The sequence below is a fragment of the Diplotaxodon limnothrissa genome, linkage group LG7 (assembly GCF_057381915.1).
Source record: "Diplotaxodon limnothrissa isolate DT_005_m linkage group LG7, D_limnothrissa_male_GT1.1, whole genome shotgun sequence".
NCBI lineage: Eukaryota > Metazoa > Chordata > Actinopteri > Cichliformes > Cichlidae > Diplotaxodon > Diplotaxodon limnothrissa.
The window spans coordinates 16581454-16600674 of NC_140602.1; the positions used below are offsets into that span (position 1 = coordinate 16581454).

General features: G+C 40.2%; 1 protein-coding gene across 2 annotated transcripts; it reads right to left on the bottom strand.

The window, feature by feature from the left end:
* Positions 1-1326: 1326 nt before the first annotated feature.
* Positions 1327-18530, bottom strand: LOC146628085 (1-phosphatidylinositol 4,5-bisphosphate phosphodiesterase zeta-1-like). 2 transcript variants are annotated; one of them, XM_085357564.1, is made up of 11 exons: positions 18344-18530; positions 16439-16640; positions 13704-13848; positions 13291-13443; positions 11434-11613; positions 11069-11225; positions 9917-10033; positions 6757-6929; positions 4006-4132; positions 1598-1747; positions 1327-1409 (listed from the first exon to the last, which is right to left on the bottom strand). In XM_085357564.1, the coding sequence occupies exons 1-11, from the start codon at positions 18528-18530 to the stop codon at positions 1327-1329; spliced, it is 1674 nt and encodes a 557-aa protein (XP_085213690.1). The 2 variants fall into 2 exon arrangements, with proteins under 2 accessions (XP_085213690.1, XP_085213689.1); XM_085357563.1 differs by having other exon boundaries at positions 11434-11622.
* Positions 18531-19221: the final 691 nt, after the last annotated feature.

A 19221-nucleotide genomic window follows, 5' to 3' on the forward strand; every position in this document is an offset into this window, starting at 1 on the left:
GCCAGATGGGAGTGTGTGGATAAAGTTACAAAACAGACTGAAAGAACACAGCGGACTGTTTACTGTGTGACACTGAATTTATTATTTCTAAATTTTTATCGAATGAAGGCCTTTTGTTCACTAGTTTTTCTAATGTTACTTTGGTGATGGATGAAGAAAACGTATTTTTTAATCACTGTGGCACTTTCGTTTGCACTTGACTTTGTTTTTACTGAGAGCAAAAAGCAGACCTTGTAAACGTGTACGTTGCCGAGGCTGTGGACGCGACAGATTAAAGAGGAGGTGATGCAGCACCGCCGGTTTGTTACCTGAGTGTGTTTGTCCCCTCAGGCTGCGTCAGCTGCACTGTCCTTGACCAGTGGGACTGGAGGCGTGAGGGGGTGAGGGAGAGCGTGTGAGCAGGATGACAACTCTGCCTTTTTGGCCCGTGGGGCTGAGTTAACACTCGCCCCCTCACCAGCCTTTTGCCTTATCCATCAGGAGCATTTGAACACCGATTTAGCACGTGTGCACGCAAAGGCAGACAATCACATGATGACAAAAAAAAGAAAGAAAAATAAGACGCGCACACTTTCAAGGCACAACCAGGTCTTCGTGTTATCTTAATGCTGTCCTTTCTCTTGACAGGCCTGCTGACCCATACTTTCCTCTGCCTCATTCATAGTGATTTAGTGGCGAAAGAGGATAGAAATAGACTTCCCTGAACTGGATCTGGTTAAATTATGTATACCTCTGTGAATCTTATTTATATTATTCCCTGAAGGGTCTCTAACAGGGAAGTAGGGCTGTAAGATGGTACTCTTTAAAAGCTGTGCTCGTGGAGTATTAGTTTATCCTGGCGCTACACATCCGTTTCAGGCCTGATATATTGTTTTTCTAATCATTAACGATAAATACCTCCTTCCCCCACAAAAAATGTTGTGGATGTGCAAGACCCTTATACAGCATGTGCAATCAAGTTTACCACATAAAAAAGAAAAGAGATCAATCTACTCCTCTAAAATCATTACTCTAGGAATGTCTCTATTACTTTAGAGATGCAAGGAGAGAACTATTATGTGTGTTTTCAGACTCACTGGAGCCTTCTGGTCTTTTCTTCTGCAGCACTCAGTTGCAGGCAGTGGGGAAAAAATAAATGCACTTCTATTTTCTGACAATAAAAGTGGTATTTATATCTGAGGAAATGGTTCTTTTTGATTTATTTATATATTTTCATTGTTGCTGCCGCTGCTGCTCCCACATCAGCCACGCTTCTCTATCTGCTGGCAAGGTGTGCGTGTGTGCCTGTGTCGCCGTGTGAGAGAGTCTGATACGGAGATGTGTTTTTTAGGAATGCGAGATATAGACGAATAGGGAGGCTGGATCCAGGCTGAAGCCGTCTTTGGATTGGAGAGGCACCCACCTGTAGCCTGGAGGTTTGAAAAGAACAGTACGTATGGTCATACAGGATCATTTCCATAAAAACTCAACCGAAGCACAGATAAACCACTGGAAATTTAGGGGAAATACAATGATGCCCCACATTGTCACCTGATGTAATTTAGCCCTTCATCTGACTGCCCTACAACCCTCTACCTTCCAGCACTTGCTGGCTCACCTTTCTTCAGACTCTTGAAGGGCAGGGTGTACTGGCCTACAAACTCACTGCTGAGAATGCCGGTCTGATCTCTGACACAGAAGCGAACGAGGCACAGTTCAGGCAAGCGAATCGTGAAGGACATGTCAGTATCCCAGCGAGGACTCAGAGCTAGAACAGAATTAACAACTTCATTAGAGTCAGTTAATGTTTCTTTGAGGTGCTAATTAACATTTTTGGATCAAACACTGGATCACACCGCTACCTCTATGTGAAAGACGTCAACTGTAATGATGAACACAGAGAAATTTATCACCTGCCTACAAAGATCATTGTTTTCGGTATATAATTTATGGTTTTGGGCTTTGACTTTAACCAGTCTTACATCATTTGAATAAAACGGCTCTACATATCCACTGAAGTCTGCTAAAACTTAGGACAGACAAAGAAAAGTGGTTAGCTAATGAACATAGGAAAGCATTTTGGAGCCTGTAAATATATTTTTGTCATAAGTTAGTGGAGCCCAAAAGCAGATTTCAAAGGCAGAGTATGTGATTTATATTCACCTGGAGGCCAGAAACACAACTTCAAATGAATTCTAATGTACAGTGGCAGATAAATAACAAGTAAACAAGCTCTGTTTTATGGGGTGATAATATGACACTGTTGGGTTCTCAGCTTGTTCCAGCTGTCTTCAGGCGAGCTCAAAATATTACAAACTTGACTTTTACTTTATCATGAAATTATTGTCAAAAGTGTAGCTACGCGTTAAAATACTTGTTTCAGGAGGTGGTATTAAAGTTGTCACCGGCTTTTGAAATTACACACCGCCTGAGCTCATCTTGAGTGCTCTGACGCTAATACACGCTGACAACCTGTGCAAAAAGTAAAGTTACCGTTAATTCAGCTTATTGTTCAACCTGAGTTAATCGCTTTCACTTGCTGCTTTGAAACAAATGCAGATGTCACAATAAGAATAACAATGCTACCGTGCCAGTATTTTTGCAGGTACAAACCGCTCTTACCACTCTGCCAAGCTGCTGATCAACCAAGTGGTAAATTAACAAATACAGTACTGCGCAATATTGTCGAAACACCCCCTATTTCTCTACATTTTGTTCCAAAGAGCCATACTTTCTTGTCTTTTTGTTAAAGTAGTCTTGAGCAATAGTTCTCAAAGATTTTGAAATTTTGATCATCTGGAAAGAATCTGATTGAAAATAGCCTTATTGTTTAGCATTTCAACAATCCCAAACATGCTGCCAATACAATAAAAGCGTACCTGAGTAGCAGAACACGCAATGACCTCTCTAGAGTATGAGTATGGGATCATCTTGACAGAACAGAATAAAAGGCAGCCAGCATCCAAAGAAGAGCGTTGAATGTCCCTCAAGAAGCCTTTAGAACTATTCTTGAAGACTACTTAGAGAAATGACAAGAAACGTTGCCTAAGAGAGTTCAGGCTGTCCTGAAAAATTCAGGAGTTTATACCAAATACTGACTTTTAAGTTCATTAGAAATGTACACTCTTCTTGCCGTATAAATAGTATATTTCCAATTTTGCACATGTTCCATTTTCTGAGCATGTTTCTATAATATTTAATACTATTTATCAATTCTGCCCAACTATGCCTCACTGTGAAGCAGGGAGAAACTACCTTTTAGATGGTTTACCAAGCAGTAGTCCCTCCAAAACAGCCTTCCATTCCTGACAATCCTGCCATCATTTTAACTTTACCTGTGCCCAGTGCAATGTGTGCAAGCTAAACATAAAGTGGCTGTCGCCTGCAAAGACCTCAATGTCAAATGCCAAGCAACATTTCAAGTTTCTGTTGCAGTTAGCAAGCTAATGTTGCAGAAAAGTGTTGACTGGACTTTCAACCATTTTCACTGCAGCGCTCTGTAGCTCACTAAGGTGAGCGACCACAAAAAACACAAACACTTGATCTAACAGTGAATTTAAAAGCTGTTGGGATAACTGACCAGCAATCAACAGACTCACAGATGACAGCACATGACCAGTGTTGACTGGATTTTAAAGGGTTTGCTGAATTCTTTTAAACAATTTGATCAAGTTTCTCAATCCAAAATGACATTTGTATTCACCTTACCTGTTTTATTAGATGACTATATGATTAATGTTCATATGCACATCATAACAGAGTACCAGATGTATTCACTCTAGTGCTACGTCTGGTACTCTGTTTCCTCCTTCTCTCCCTCCTTGTCTCATCTCACTCCCATGTACAAATACACACATGAAATCCGTCCTTCCTACTTTCTTGAAAGCTGAGTGTCAATGATCTAGAGTTAATTCTGACAAAACACAACTTGAACTGATCAAAGTGAAGCTAGATCTAACATAATGGAGAACAGATTGCTGTGTCTTGGTACGTTGTGATATGCGCAGTTTGTGTTGTGCCACCTACAATTGTTTTTGACAGTATGTGTGTTTTTTCTGCAGGAGTCTGATGCAATCCCATGAATCTCCACTCTCACAAAGGGGTCCAGAGCTTTTCCACTCCTGGGTAGGGGTAGGTTGGACCCACTGATCACCTGTGGACAAACACACACAGAGGTATACAGTAAATTTAAGTAAATGATTAGTGAGAATCTCAGAAACAGTAAGAATCAGTAAGAATCAAAAATCAGTAAGAAGAAAACAGTAGAGAAGAGGAGGGAGGGTTTGTAATTACACTAGTCTGGAGAAAGGCAGGCTTATCTGCAGTCGTCTCACACTGAGCTTTCCCTCACTGGCCCTGATCAAAGACAAACCTGCATGTACTTATCACGACATGCCCTGCTTGGCACTGATGTAGCCTTACAGTGTCCAGCCTAGAATTACAGTCCCTTTCCTCTTCTGTAGTCACGCTACAAAACCACAAAGGTTCTGATACTTCACAGTCACAATGGTCCCTACTTGTGAGTTCATAGCTAGCAGGTTGGAGTCATCATTAAATAAACCTTTTGCACGTACTTGACAGTTTTATGCTAAAAACTCTTGCAAAAGCTCAAGGGGAAATATTGTTTTCCTGAACAGATGAATAATTTAATGCTGAGATTGAAGATTGAAAACCCAAACACTCCTACCTAAGTTACAACACCGTCTGCTACTCATGAGTCTGATTCACTGAGTTGAGGGCTGTGTTGAGATTGCGGGATTTTCCCCGAAGTTATCGAATAATACAGAGCGATGATGTGAATAAATAAAGGCGGGGCCCTGGGCACACTAAAACACAAGCATGCAACATTCATATTTATGCATCGTGATGTGTGTTGTTGTGCATATTCTATTAGAAGACAATGTCTGACATGCATTTGTTTAACTTGAGCATGTCCTTGTAAAACACTGTCTGACCAAGAAGCATTTTCTTTGTCAGATGTAAGATTTACACAGATTTTCAAAGATTTACAAAAGCGATGTGACAGGAGTGTAACAGATATTCTATTCAGAAACATAAAATAATAATAAGTTAAAGACTGCATAACTCAGCCAAGGCTGAAAACTTCCTCTATACCATGCATAAATGGAGTCCCTGGATGCAGAAAATTATACTCAAAAATATGATGCAAGGTGTCAAATATTAAATCCTTCCTAAAAGTTGGATCTGAATTCCAATCACCTTTGACAACCAATCACTTCTACGTGGGTCTAATATTCACACCAATCCATAATATCCGTGGTTGTTGTTTTAGCAACAAATAAAAAAGAAAAGAAAGAAAAGCAACACTGTGCATATAAAGCCATGCTGGTTATGGTGTGAAAGTGTACTGATACATTCTACATGCTAACTTTAGCATGTGTCAAATGCTAGCGCTAACATGCCACTTTAGGGTTACAGTAGGTAATGTTTACTGTGGTGACTCCTTTCGCTAAAAAAATTCTTTGCACAGCTGAAGCTGAACAAAACTTCAATAGTTGCAGGCTTATGGTCGTCAGGCATTTTGCACATTTAAAATCAGGTATTGAAAGAATTTGCCAATAAGTATACTAGTATAAAATACTTCTTGGCAGCACGGTGGCATGGTAGCTAGCACTGTTGCCTCACAGCAACAATGTCCTGAGTCTGAATCCGGCATCTGGACGGGCTTTTGTGTGTTGAGTTTGCAGTTTGCATGTTCTTCCCGTCTCTGCGTAAGTCCAGTCCCAAACTCCAAACACATACAGTTAGTAGTGTTAGGTTAATTGGTGATTTTAAATTGCACATAAGTGTGAATGTGAGTGTGAATGATTGTTTGTCGCTCTATGTTAGCCCTTCAACAGACTGGCAAGCAGTCCGGGGTGTGGGCCCTACCTCTTGCCCTAAGGCAGCCGAGATAAGCTTCAGTCCCTTTGCGACCCTGAATTGGATAAGCGGAAGAGGATGGACCGATGGTATTGTATACTAGTGCTAGTCTAGTGTTTCTGCAGATAAAGGGGGCTTTTTGTTCAGTGCTACAAAGGTTTAATAGGGATGAATGGACATCTCAAGCCTATGTGACTAGATTGTTTCATTGTTGTTTGCGCTTTTAGTTTAGTTGATATAAGCTTTAAAGAATATGTTTATTTTTATACGCCTTATGATCGATCATGAAACTGATATCAACATAATGATGTTCCCTCCTCTGCCTTTACTTCATGTGATCCCGCACTGTTCCCCATGCTGTTTCAGCAGTACAAAACCTCGATATCTCTCAAATCTCTTCTCATAAGATCAAATCGTGACAGTTCTCCTTATGAGCTCAGAAAAAGATATGTGACTGTGCTTTTTCGGCAGCTTCTTTCACTTTTGCTGTGTGACTTTGTACATTACAAGTGCTGCTATTACTGTCCCCCAAGTTGCTTAAAATAATGAAGGAGAGATGATTTATTAATTGGACCCCAGGTCTAATTGCATTAGATCACTCCTGTCTCTCTTTTCCTAATTTTCTAAAGGAGATAATCTAATTAAACAGACACTCTTGGGGAGTTTTACATCATTGTTGGTTCAGAGCATCTGGCAGGAAAGTATTTAACTGCAGGCAAGAAGTGCAAGGAATAAGATGAGCTCTGCTTCACAGTGCCCTACATTGTGAGGGATATCCACACTTATACATGCACGTGAGGCACACATACCCACAGACAGTCCGGTAACGTTACACCTTAATCCATAAATGCACCATGAGTGGATTATTCAGGGTCTAGTGCTCCATAGGTGTACCTTGAGCAGCAGGTATGTTGATTTACGCTTGTGGTGGCTGCTGTTGGGATCGAAGCGCATCTGGGTGGACATGAGAACCGCCGGCTTTAGGACGTAGCCACAACCCCCGTTGTCCTGGAAAAGTCCATCATTAAGGTCCATAGGCAAGCCCGGAGACTGGAAATTGAGTGCCACTGCAAAACACCACAGGACAGTCTCTGAACAATGAAACAAGGAGACACAACACAGTGGAGCAAAAATTGCAAATGCCTAAAGCTTGTTAGATAAAACAACCAGCTTGAGATGATCCCTGCAAACCTTCTGTTTTCTAAAGCTCATTTTCATTCTGCAGGAGAGAGTTAAATTATACAATGACTTGAAATGTTTCTGCAACAATGGCTTTCATTGCATCAGGGAGTCATTCACAATTACCAACTGTGCAATGACTGAATGCACAGTGGGCTGTTCTGCTGTGCACAGTTATGTTTTGGCATGTGCACTGCACACATCATCAGTGACTACAGATTTCAGGCATCAGAATAGAGTGCCAGATTAAGTCTCTCTCTGGCTGGACAGAAATCATTGATGAGGGTTGAATAACGTATATAAATAATGCAAAGAAACAATTCGGTGTGAACCCCCATGTTGCTCTGCAGCCTTCAGCTTCTCTTTCTGTGCTCTCCCCGTGTGTTGCCGAAGCCCTGTGGATCTTCTGCTCATCTAACAGCAATTGATCCTTCTAGGCTACTGCTTTGTTCCGCAGACTCCTGCAGCTTTGATCACCATCTGCACGGCTCAGCGATCAGCGAGGCTACATGTCAGAGTCAGTGACTGACTGGCTGACTGATGAAGATGTATGAAGAGTATGTGTTAAGACAGAGTGACAGGAACACTGGCAAAGACAGTGTCAGACAGATAAGGCTTGTGACTTTAACCTCATAGGCAATCTGTTACATTTTTAAACAGAGCTTAAGGCCTGAATGCAGATGCACATGTTCAAAGGAAATGCAAAGAGCGAGCTTTATCGAAAGAGCTGATAAAACCGGGTCCAAAAGGTGACGAAATTTCAAACAGGCACGCGCTGGGGACAGAGATGAGGAAGAAGGAACAAGTACAAAGGGAAAGACAAGCCTATATTTACACAGAGGGCGTATTAGGAATGAGACCCATGTTGGAATGAGACACAGATGGACACAATCAAACACAGGTGAATCCCTGTGTTTGAGGATAGGGAAGGTAATAACCAATGAACAGGAATTAAAACCAAAACAAGGTCATTAGAAAAAACAATGTAAATATGAAACAGAAAGAACGCAAAAAAAAAAAAAACCCACCAAGCAACAAGACACTAATGATGACAGAGACAAAGGAATGCAGAAGGCAGTGGCAAAAACAACTCTAAGAATGCCTAAGAAACTAATGGAAACCGACCATAACAAAATCTGGAAATGCATGATTTGCAATCCAACAACTTAGCTCTGGGGACAATGTCTCGGGGCATTTGGGCATAGTTCTCTAATATCCGGGCCAAAGTTCCCCAATCATTGCTTACAAATGCATTTACATTTTAAAGAACTCGTCACCAGACAAAAACCGTTGGCGTCAAAATTGCAATTTGACAAATGCAATCCCCATTTTGCACTTTTTTACCGAAGTAAAAAAGCAGTTTGTTTGTTTGTGTCAAAGGTATTTTCTTTCCTGTTGACACAGTGGGGGAAAAAAATAGTTTCACACATCAAAATTGATACTTTTAGGGTTTCGCTCAAAGAAACATAAGTGAGAGCAAAGCAGTGCTTATTTCATTAAGAGTCATTAACTCCTCTTATTATATGTGATCTTTTTTTATTGCCCATTAAGATATCAATAAATACTTAGTTGCTGAATTAGGCTACGTTCACACTGCAGGTCTTAATGCTCAATTACGATTTTTGGATCAAATCCGATTTTTTTTGTCTGCTTGTTCACACTACAAATAAAATGTGACAGCAAACGCGCTCTAGTGTGAACGCTCAAAGCGTCCCGCATGCGCAAAAGAAGACGTCACACACAACGCGCTCTGTTTAGACCCAGACCACACAGTATTGTTTGACTGATGGCCCTTAATGTAAAGACTTGTTTTGGACTTTACGTTTCCCGATTTTGCTTTAAGTTATAAAGTTATTTTGTTATTGACATATGGCCTAATAATCATCCTTATTGCTGTTTTAGAGGAGCGGTGCTTCAAAGGATAGTTGCAGATTTCTGTCAGAATCTGCAGATTATACAGTACAAATAAAATGTTCACGTTTCTCCAACGTTGTCTTCCCAACAGTTTCACTAACATCTACACGGGATGGCCAGGAAACGTTCGCGATGTCTTATCAGGCGCTTCTCTGGCACTGATAATTGGTGTCTGTCTTGTGTCAGTGACGTAAAAGACGGATTTAATGCGACATGACCATTCAAACAGCAGTCGCTTTCTAAAACATCAGATATGTATCGGATTCAGTACCACATACGAAAGTGACCCAGGTCGGATTTGAAAATATCGGATTTGTTCTGTTCACACTGTCATACCATGATCAGATATGGGTCGCATAGGGTCAAAAAAGTCGGATTTGATGCACTTTCGCTTGCAGTGTGAACATAGCCTTGGTGTCTTTAATTATTCTGAAATTAAACTGTTTGGGAACCATCTATTATTTATGCCCTATTCATTTCTGTAATTGGATTGGTCTAATTAATTAACTGCTTTCTAAATATTTCTATAATTCTGGCAGCCTTCTTAACTGCATAATAGATAACACTGCATGCACTTGGAAAATTTTTCTAAACTAAATGAATCTCAGAATCTCTAAACAAATAGGAATGTGCATGTGTAGAGTATATACAATCACTTTAGTAATTCCACATAACAAACCAGTTGCCCCTATTTAAGATGAAAAAAAAAGAAATCTTTATGCAAGATCTCCCATCTGCAACCTCTGGCCTGTAGCATCCACCTATAGGCTACAGGGGATGTTAGCTCATCACTGCCCAGTATCTCTACTGTAACGCATTCGTGAGTTCAGACGTCAAACTCTGACTCTGCTTTGCTGCTGTAACGAATCAGCCATTTCAAATGGGAGCTGTCTGACTAAAATATCTTTTGTGTACATAATGAGCGAGTATCTGAGTATTCCATGTGAGTCTTCCAACTCACCGAGCTGAGAACCGACATTCCAAAATTCCACAGGTTTATAGTTTGAGGAAGACATCCTCAAGCCCGTTGGATAAATCCTACTGAGGAACTTCTGGTTGTGTTCAACAAAATCCGAACCTGAAAGAGAGACGGGACAAACAATGCATCAATGACAATGGTCACATTAATCAGAATGCCGATTAAGACTTGACAGCTGTTGATTTGTTTAATGGAAGCACATGACACATTATCTGTAGGGATTTGATTTGTCCTGAGCAGATTATAGACATATCCCACTATTTCTCATTGGAATGATTAAAATTCATTACACTACAGCTCAAGCTTTTGGTTTTGTCAACCTTAATGTGTTGTTTTTATTCAAATATAAAGAATTGTGATTGTAAAACATTGCAGAAAGTGAATCGCTATACTGTTTAATGTAAAAAAAGGGAAGATAATGTCTCAAGAAATTACATTTTGATCCATGTATAATTTTCCTCCTTCTGAGGACTGAAAAGCATGGCACACAGCTTCAGTCTATACATTATCTTTAACACAGTAGCTGTTTGATTTTCCTGCAGAGATTGTCAAAACCACCACGCTTTTGAGCTAGATTTGCAGAGACTGCTCATGGTTGCTGACACCCAAGTCAACCAGCTCATAATGTAGCTGTATGTGTGGAAAAGTGTCATTCCTCCTCAGCAGGAAACAGATTTCATTTCTCTTTATCACTTTGTTTCTCCAGTATGCTGCGGCTTAGCGGCGTGCTGACACTTTAACTGATTATCCGCTGATTTGAACCTCTGAGGGCTCTTTTCACTTCCCCAGCAATGAAAGTACGAGTCACATTTCTGGGTTTTTGTTCTCATGCTTTATTCCTTAAAATTACTTCCTTCTAACGTATATGTCATGTTCAATATGCCTTTGCTGTTCTGGGAATTTATAGCCAGTATACTGTAATTGCATTTTCCATCCGAAGACTCCTGGATGAGAAATGTAATTATGCACACTGAGCACTTTGCAAAAGTGGGATGATAAATCAAGAGAAATCTGCTGGGATCACCCGAATAATATTTTGTAACATTCACAATTACAAATACGCATCCTTTATTACTTTAATCTATAAATCCTACTTCTCCTGTTTAATGATTTCAAATCAATAAATGACTCTACCTGAAGCTTTGAGTAGCTTGCAAGCCTTCTTCTCTTCCATAGATGTGTTCTCATAACAGTTTTGATTGTCCCTGGAGTGACTAAAACTGATGAACTTGACAGACCTTGTGTATATAACAAGGTCAGACAAAGCCTCAGCTACCACCACCTTCTTCTTCTACTCAATGCATTAAGGACAGAAGAGACAAACAAAAAACACCATTGAAGTTCCAGTAACAGTTCCAGGTTGAAAGCTATGCCTTTTTGCCCTCATGCAAAATGCCTTTACCTTTACATTTCAAACATTATTTTTTGTAGATGATTTCTTTTTTCTTTTTTAAGCTGACTGGAAAAAATAAAATAAAAACAAAAGCACCCTGACTTACTTTCTTCTTTGACCCTGCCTTTCTGGGAGACCAGAACTTTGCTTTTGTTTGATGATCCTCTTCCTCCTCATCCTCCTCCTCCTCACCCTCATTTGCACTCTCCTCTCCCTCTGCAGCATCCTCTGTCTCAATCTGACGCTTGAGCTTTTTATTCTTGATGAGGATCTTATACTTCAGGTCCTGGCAATCCTCCACAGGATCAAGTCACACATGAATGAATGCGAACTAACATCCACACAGCACTTTTAAAACACGCCACATATTTGCATCAGCCAAACTGTTTCTGCATCTTCAAACTTTGGGCACAAACACCAAATTTTTTTTGTTTTTTTTGTTTTTTTGTTGTTGTTGCACAAACCACCCCACTCCCACCGCTATGGTCTGCCACAAAGACGCTGTTCTTCAAAGAGTCACATCCACAGCGGGGCATACAGTACATACACACAGTTAGAGCAGATAAGAAGAAAAGCAAGAGAAGCAGCAGGTGTATCAAATCACCGAATCGAACATCTGCTCCTGCATTTCACCGTCCGGACTCCATATCTGTTAGTACTTTAAAGGGCTCTCTTTTCCAATGAGCAGCAATATGCTAAAAGCCAAAAAAAAAGAAAAAAAGAAGAAGAAACATGGTCTGGAGGAAGCTCCACGTTAAGTGAGTGTCAATGCATGCTGTATGCACAGGCAAATTATTCAAACTAATTACAGATATGCCAGCATTAACAACTTGTAAGAGACCATATGGTCTAAAAATTACAAGCTTCATAATTTCACTTGGCCCCTTCACTTCTTGAAATTTCCATCACTTGTACACAAAATTATATAGTCTGCAGAGCTAAAATTGAGGCTTTGCTTATGTTGATGCACTTTAGGAAAGAATAATTGGTTCTTGAGGGGGGTTTCACCTCACACTGACAGTAAAAATAGAATAAAGTGGTGTAATAACATGTTAATTAACTGTGGCTTATTTCTAATCCCACAATAACTCTGGATAATTGAAAACTGAGCCAAGACAACTGGCTTTTCCATCTTTTCCACAGCTTAGAAAAAGTTGTGTAAACAGCTTTAAAACCCTTTGATGTAACTAGTAGGAGTAATGAGGGAATCCTGAAAACTACAGATTGGTTCCACTTTTATAATTAGATAGTAACTTGAGCATGTGTGAAGCTGCATAATTTTAAAACATGAAAACTGTCCCTGCTGCAGGGGTTAATAGTCAAGATGAAACCGTTAGAGCTGAGGCTCCTACGTAAGCCTGCTACTTCCAAAGTCATAAAGGTAAAAATGATATGGAGAATATGTGCTCCAAGGATAGAGCACAGCTCATTTTTGCAGCAGAAATCAGAAGTACCAAAGAGATTCTCATGAGACTGCACACATTCATCCACAAAGCCTTTATCCTCCTCGTCATAGTCAGTATACTGCAGTCTCATTGTCTTTCATACTGGTCACTTCATATTGAGCTGTGACAGATGCTTTCAAAGGAGAAGTCGGCTCGAGTGCCTCAACAGTCTCAAAGTGATGGACACTTATCAGGGTCTACTACGTTACGTTAGATTTGTGACTCTCTGAGATTAAAGAGGCTTGCAAATGCAGATGTCCATTTACCCCACATGATTGCGGAGGACAGGGAGCCTGGGAAGCCTAGGAAGGGAGACTAATGAGGCCCTTTGTGACGATGAAAAGGTCTCACTTTGTTCTTGTTTTGTTTTGCTCTGGCATACAATGAGGATTTACAGGTGCAAACACCATCATTCTTCCGCTTGCAACAGCTGTTCTACTGTTAAACACAGATTCATCTCCTTTCTTTCTTTGTTTTGCTACTCACACAGCCTAATTCTCACATCTTCTGAGTCTTACATTTGGACTTGGGAGGTCTCCCGCAGTTGGGTGATCCAAGGGAGCTATCAGCAGGTTTTCCCCCAGGATAGAGATAAGATACTCGGCCATGACCTCCTGCTGCTCCCGGGAGCAATGGTTTTCCAAAGACAGAATCACTGGATAAGCAGACACCTGTCAATAAAAATCCAAACCAGAAAGAAAAAAAGAACGTTTAGACCCTATTACCAGCAACTTGACTGTTCTCTCTGTATGGTCGTACATCACAGAGAATGGCCTGAAATGCTAAATCAAAGGCAGTTTGAAGGCAAGAGAGGTTATTAATGAGAGCAAATGCTGCTCGGTAGGGTCTCTTGGCGCCCGCAGAGGCAAGAGTGAGTGAGCTGGCTGCTACGCCAGAAGCAGTAATCATGTAACAAACTACATGCTGTTACCTCAAAGGCGTGCTGCCCCACAGTGGTGATGACATCCTTAAAAAGTATCTTGCTGGTGAGGGTGTGGCCATGGTAAACTACGGGCTCCGTGTCTGGCCCATCCCAGCAGTCAATCTCCAGGCAGCGACAGCCTTTCCTCAGAGCACTGTTCCAGACAGAAGCACACACGTGTACAGACTGTATCTTATACAAGATTGCTTTCTGACGGTGGAGGAAGAAAAACTTTCACAAAGAGGTTGGGGCAAATAACCACTTTGCTTATAATATTTTTTTCATGCAACACTGACACACACTTATATCCGCCTTTTTCTCCAGACATTTTCAATCAATGCTTGTCTAGAAGTTATTTGTGTTTTAAATGGAGCCTGGCGCATGCAAAACAGCTGAAGTCTGTGTAAGCTTTCAAGTGCTTTTCTTTGTAGTAATAAAATGTCACATAAGTGTTAAATGTGGCTCTGTTATTGCAGGCAAAGTTCATAGTATCACACTGTCAGTCTTTTGCTTTCTTTGGGTGAGTTACAGCAGACAGTAAAATAGTCTTTCCAGGTGTGATGTCATCATGCCTTCACAAGTATCTGTGCTCACATTAGGTATCGGGTAACCTGCACTATAGTGCTCTGAGTCAGTTACAACATGCCCAGCTAAAACTTGAAACAGAGACACAAACAAGATTGCATAAATACGGGTTTTCTGGCAGGTTGAAGTCAGCAGTGCAAAAAGTCGATCAAAGGCCATTCACACACTTATAAAAATAAGTCTCAGTCACTGACAGATTGCTAGCTGACTACAAATACTGACCATTAGTACATTAGTGGTTTTGGGTGAAAATACACGTTTTTAAACAAATCTTTACAAGTGCCTTCAGAAGCATTTTTGAACTTCTGAGAGAGCCAAGCTAACTCTTTTCTTCAGCTTCTATTGTAATGCTAAGTTCCAAAGAAGGCTTGCTCATCTTTTTAGCTTTGATGCTTTGAAATAAAACTAGTGTCACCTTTTTCTGGAAAAAGGGGACCGAAGTGTGCAGTTCTCAACATTATGTTTTACAATTTACCTAACACAATTATCTCATATCACAGTTTTTGAAGTGAGAGTTAATGTGATACATACACAGCCACAGTTACGCAATCTTCATTTTAACAAGTACCAGGGTGCATATTTTAGTATTTTTGATGCATTCCTCGTAACTAGTATACATTCACTTCATGTTATTTTCATCCCTCTCCCACCTGTGAGCTAGTGGGATTTCTATAAAGCAGCTTGCTGTTCCTGCCAGTTTGCTTTCCTCTCAAGATCATTGCATCATTATCTAAGTAAACCAGAGCTCTCGGGCCGCTGGGTTGAAGGGTTCGCTCTACCAGTCAGCCAGGGAACTCAGCACTTTCACTGGAACCATAAATACAGCACTTCTGCTTCCATCAGCCTCTTTTGTAATCACCTCCATTGTCCCATAAAGGCACCACAGCAATTTCACTGTCTGCCTCAGCACAGGACTGGGTCAATGAAACCAGAGCGCAAAAGAGAATCCAAATGACAAACATGTAGGCCTGGAGAAGGAGACTAATGTTGTGTTGTAGGGCATTTAGAGCTTCATTGCAGCCATTTTTTGTGTTCTGCTATTTTGCTTTTTTAAAAAAGATTTATTTATATAAATGGGTTGTGCAAAAATGTTACAATCTATAGATTATTTATTATATGACGTTTGCTATTTCTTGTCACTAAAGGCATTTGTAGCACCGAAAAGTAAAAATTTTAGAAGTAAAAAACACCCTTCAACTATGTTTTGGGTTATGACGTTAGATCATTTGTCTACAAGAGGGCACTCGGCAACTTCTCTGTTGGCAACACATGTTTGAAAAGGCACATATACAACAACTAGTCGATTCTGTGCAATGCAACAACAGGCACCACAAGGTACTTTATAGTGTAAGGTTAAAACCCTAAAATAAATGAGAAAAAACACCAGACAATCAGAAGACCTCCTATGAGCAAGTACTTGGGAAGGAAAAGCTGTAGTGCTTAGTATGTGGTACAACCTGTCAAAGAATGTGTGTCTGTGCAATGGAGCCGTGCAGTTTATGAATACAGTTTGCTAACCAAGCTTGGAAGCCTTAGCTGATAACTTAGAACTCTATTCTTCTCATTTAAAGTAGCTCACTTCTGGCTCCAAAAAAAATAAATATACAAAAATAACATGGAAAAGGCCAAAAAGATGAGTCAGAATTAAGAAACCGATGGGTAAGGTCATATTGACTACATCCATCTTTTATATACAGGCAGCAAATACACCAGGAATCATAAAAAAACTATCTTCAGAGGCAAGAAGAACAAAGAGTCTAAGAACTGTTGATATATCTCCCACAGAACCCTGATCTCCATTTCATAGAGTCAGTCTTGGATTATATGAAGAGACAGAGGGCACTGAAACTTAAAAGCAAAGGTTGGATACACCAAACATTGATTATATTTGTGTGTGTGTGTGTGTGTGTGTGTGTGTGTGTATGTGTGTGTGTGTGTGTGTGTGTGGGGGGGGGGGGGTTGTTTCCATTTGCTGTGCTTGGTATAGCATACTCAACTTATCCACTAAAACCTATTTATGATATAATCTGTTCAAAGCATTCTCAATTTAACTTCAGTGCCTTAAAACATATTCACAGTACTCCCTCTGGCATTGGGCGAGGCTTTTTAAAATACTGCTAAGTGAAGAGGAACACTGTATGTAAACATTGCTTCCCTACCTAACATAGGCATCCAGGCTACTTTGCCCTACTAGCTGATCTCCGGTCAGGTAGGTGTTGTGTGATGTGGAGATGAAATAGCTGGTAAGAGGCTGGTCCATGTCCTGGTACACTGATGTGTGGGCCTGGTTGAACACACAGCACTCTTTGGACTCCATGTACCTGAGGAACCCTTCAAAGGTCATTGAGCTGTTTTCTCTGGCTGGAAGAGGAGGAATTGAGAAGACTTAAATTTCATCTTTAAGGATTAAAAAAAGAAGAAGAACAGCATCTACAATCAAGCCAGATAACTGCATTTAATTTCTATCTATACCACGTTACTTTAATAGTAAAACAATAGTCCTTCTTATAACATCTCTGGTAGAGTTACGGCTGGTGTGTTATAGATATTCATAAACCATTCATAAACCTCTTTGATGATCATGCTAGATAATAAAGTTAGGGAATCACTAAAGTCATTATAAGTCATCCTCCTACAGCCACAAGTAGCTGGGTGAAATTTCGTGACAGTCCATCAAATAGCTGTTTAGAAATTTGAAATTAGATTACAGCAGAGGACTGACCAGTGGAGCGTCTCCAGAGCCATGATGTAGCCTCTGTGAAGTTTCTGCTGGTAATGAATTGTGATGTCACAAGTGTACTGTAATTGTCTTTAGTCTGAGGTGGGAATAAAACTCATGCAGCTGAACAGTCAGCTCAAATGATGAATTTAATGGAAAGAAATCTGACATTAAATTAAAAAAGAAAAAAAAAAGACTGCATTTCATTTGGGTGAACCAGCTGTGGGTTCCTGGTATTGTGTAAGCTGATTCAGTGCCATGTCTAACTTCATTAATAAAATATCTTTCACCACCATCAGAGCTCTCCCTGCTGTGACAAACTGTCTGCTGTGAAAACGGTTGATTTTACTGACTACACTGCTGATGGTTCATACCAACTGTATCTGCTTTTACATTTAGCAGTTTGGATGATTTTCTGATTTATTTTGAATAAAATCACCAACTATGGTATGATTTAATACGTTGTTTTTTTTAAATTGCAATTCCTCTACGAATAACTGAGTTTGTTGAGAGAAATGTGTGATACAGTTTTCATGCAAGTGCAGAAAAAGAAAAACATGAGCACATTTGTTTATGCAAAGAATGGTAGAAAGTGAGGTCTTCTGTTAGGGATCCTTAATTATGACGCAAATCTGTATGAACATCATTGGACAATCTTATTTAATTCAATTACTCTCAAACTTCGGTAAAACAGTGGGTTTATTACACTTTAAAAAGAGCAGAAATATATCTTTGAAATAAAGTGGAAGGACTTTTAAAACCTATTTACTGTTTTTAATGTTTCACACCACAGTTGGCATGTTTGCAGTTTTGTTGTGCTTGTACAATTAGAATGGAGGTCTGGAAACTTGATTTACTTGAACTTAATAATAATTCAGAAGAAGTAACACCAAAATCATTTTAAAAAACTGAACTCAACTCAACGTTAGTAAACTAAAAGTATGTGTTTCGACAGCTCTTGTTCTGATAATTAGTGAAAGACAAAAGTCTAACTGAAATTAAAATTTGATTAATTTGGACAGCCCTGGCTTCTGTGTATTAATGGCACAGACTAGTTGTAAGTCTTTTATCTTCTCTGTTTTGCTGTTTGTGTTGGTGTGAATTAGCCCACAATACATTGGAGAACATCCATTAGCCAGGTCCATTAGCCTGAGGCTGATGTGCCTTACTCTTCCATTTGTTTTTCTTTCCTTCTTTCATTTTGCCAGCCAGGCATCACAGCCTTTAAATTCTCTTACAACTAAATTAGCATCCTTACGTGACAACACCAAAGAATAGAGTATTTTTTCCCATGATGATGAACAGCAAGGCCAAAGACATTGTCCACATTTCTCCCTTTACTCACCTGTCTCGTTGATCTCAAATCTATCGATCAAACTCTCTGCTTTTTCTTCATTTGCTGTGAGTTCCTTCTGCTCCTTGTGGAGGAACGTCAGCAGTGCACGGGCACTCAAAGTTTCCAGTCCTGCAGCGTAGACTTGGTAGAGTTGATGGATTTCAGCTCTCCTGGAGGGGGGCTTGCTTTTCTTCATCTATCCCTGTGCACAATTATACAGCCTTGCAATCTCTTATTGTTACTCTTATTGCATGTTATTTGTTCTCAATTCCAGCTCCTACAGATTGGCTGTTTGCCCATGTAAAACACAGATTATAATTAATCAGCCGATTACAGATCATTCTGATCTTAACTCTTATGTGTCTAAAGCCTGTCCACACAATCAGTTTCTTCTGTCGAACCTCTCTATCAGCGTGGGTAAGACGAGAGGGCTGTCAAGGGATGTCAGGGACAAGATTTTAGACCTACAAAAGGCTGGAATGAGCTACAAGATCATCAACATAATGAGAATGTGGTGAAAGGTGGTGGATCAACCCAAAATTACCCAAGAGGAGTGTGTTAATGATTTGAAAGCAATTGGGACCACAGTCAACAAGAACACACTACACTGTAATGGTTTGAAATCTTGCACTGCCGGCAAATGTTCTACTGCTCAAGAAGGGTCTTTCAGGGTCCTGGTCTTAACTTTGCCAGTGAACATCTAAATGATTCAGAGAATGCTTGGGAGAAAGTGCTGTGGTCAGATGACACCAAAAGAAAGTCAACCTGCGATTCTTGGAGGAACTGAAATGCTGCGAATGACCCAACACCATCTCCACAGCATGGTGGTGGAAATATTATGCTTTGGGGCTGTTTTTCTTCTATTGGTTCATGACAACTTCACCGCA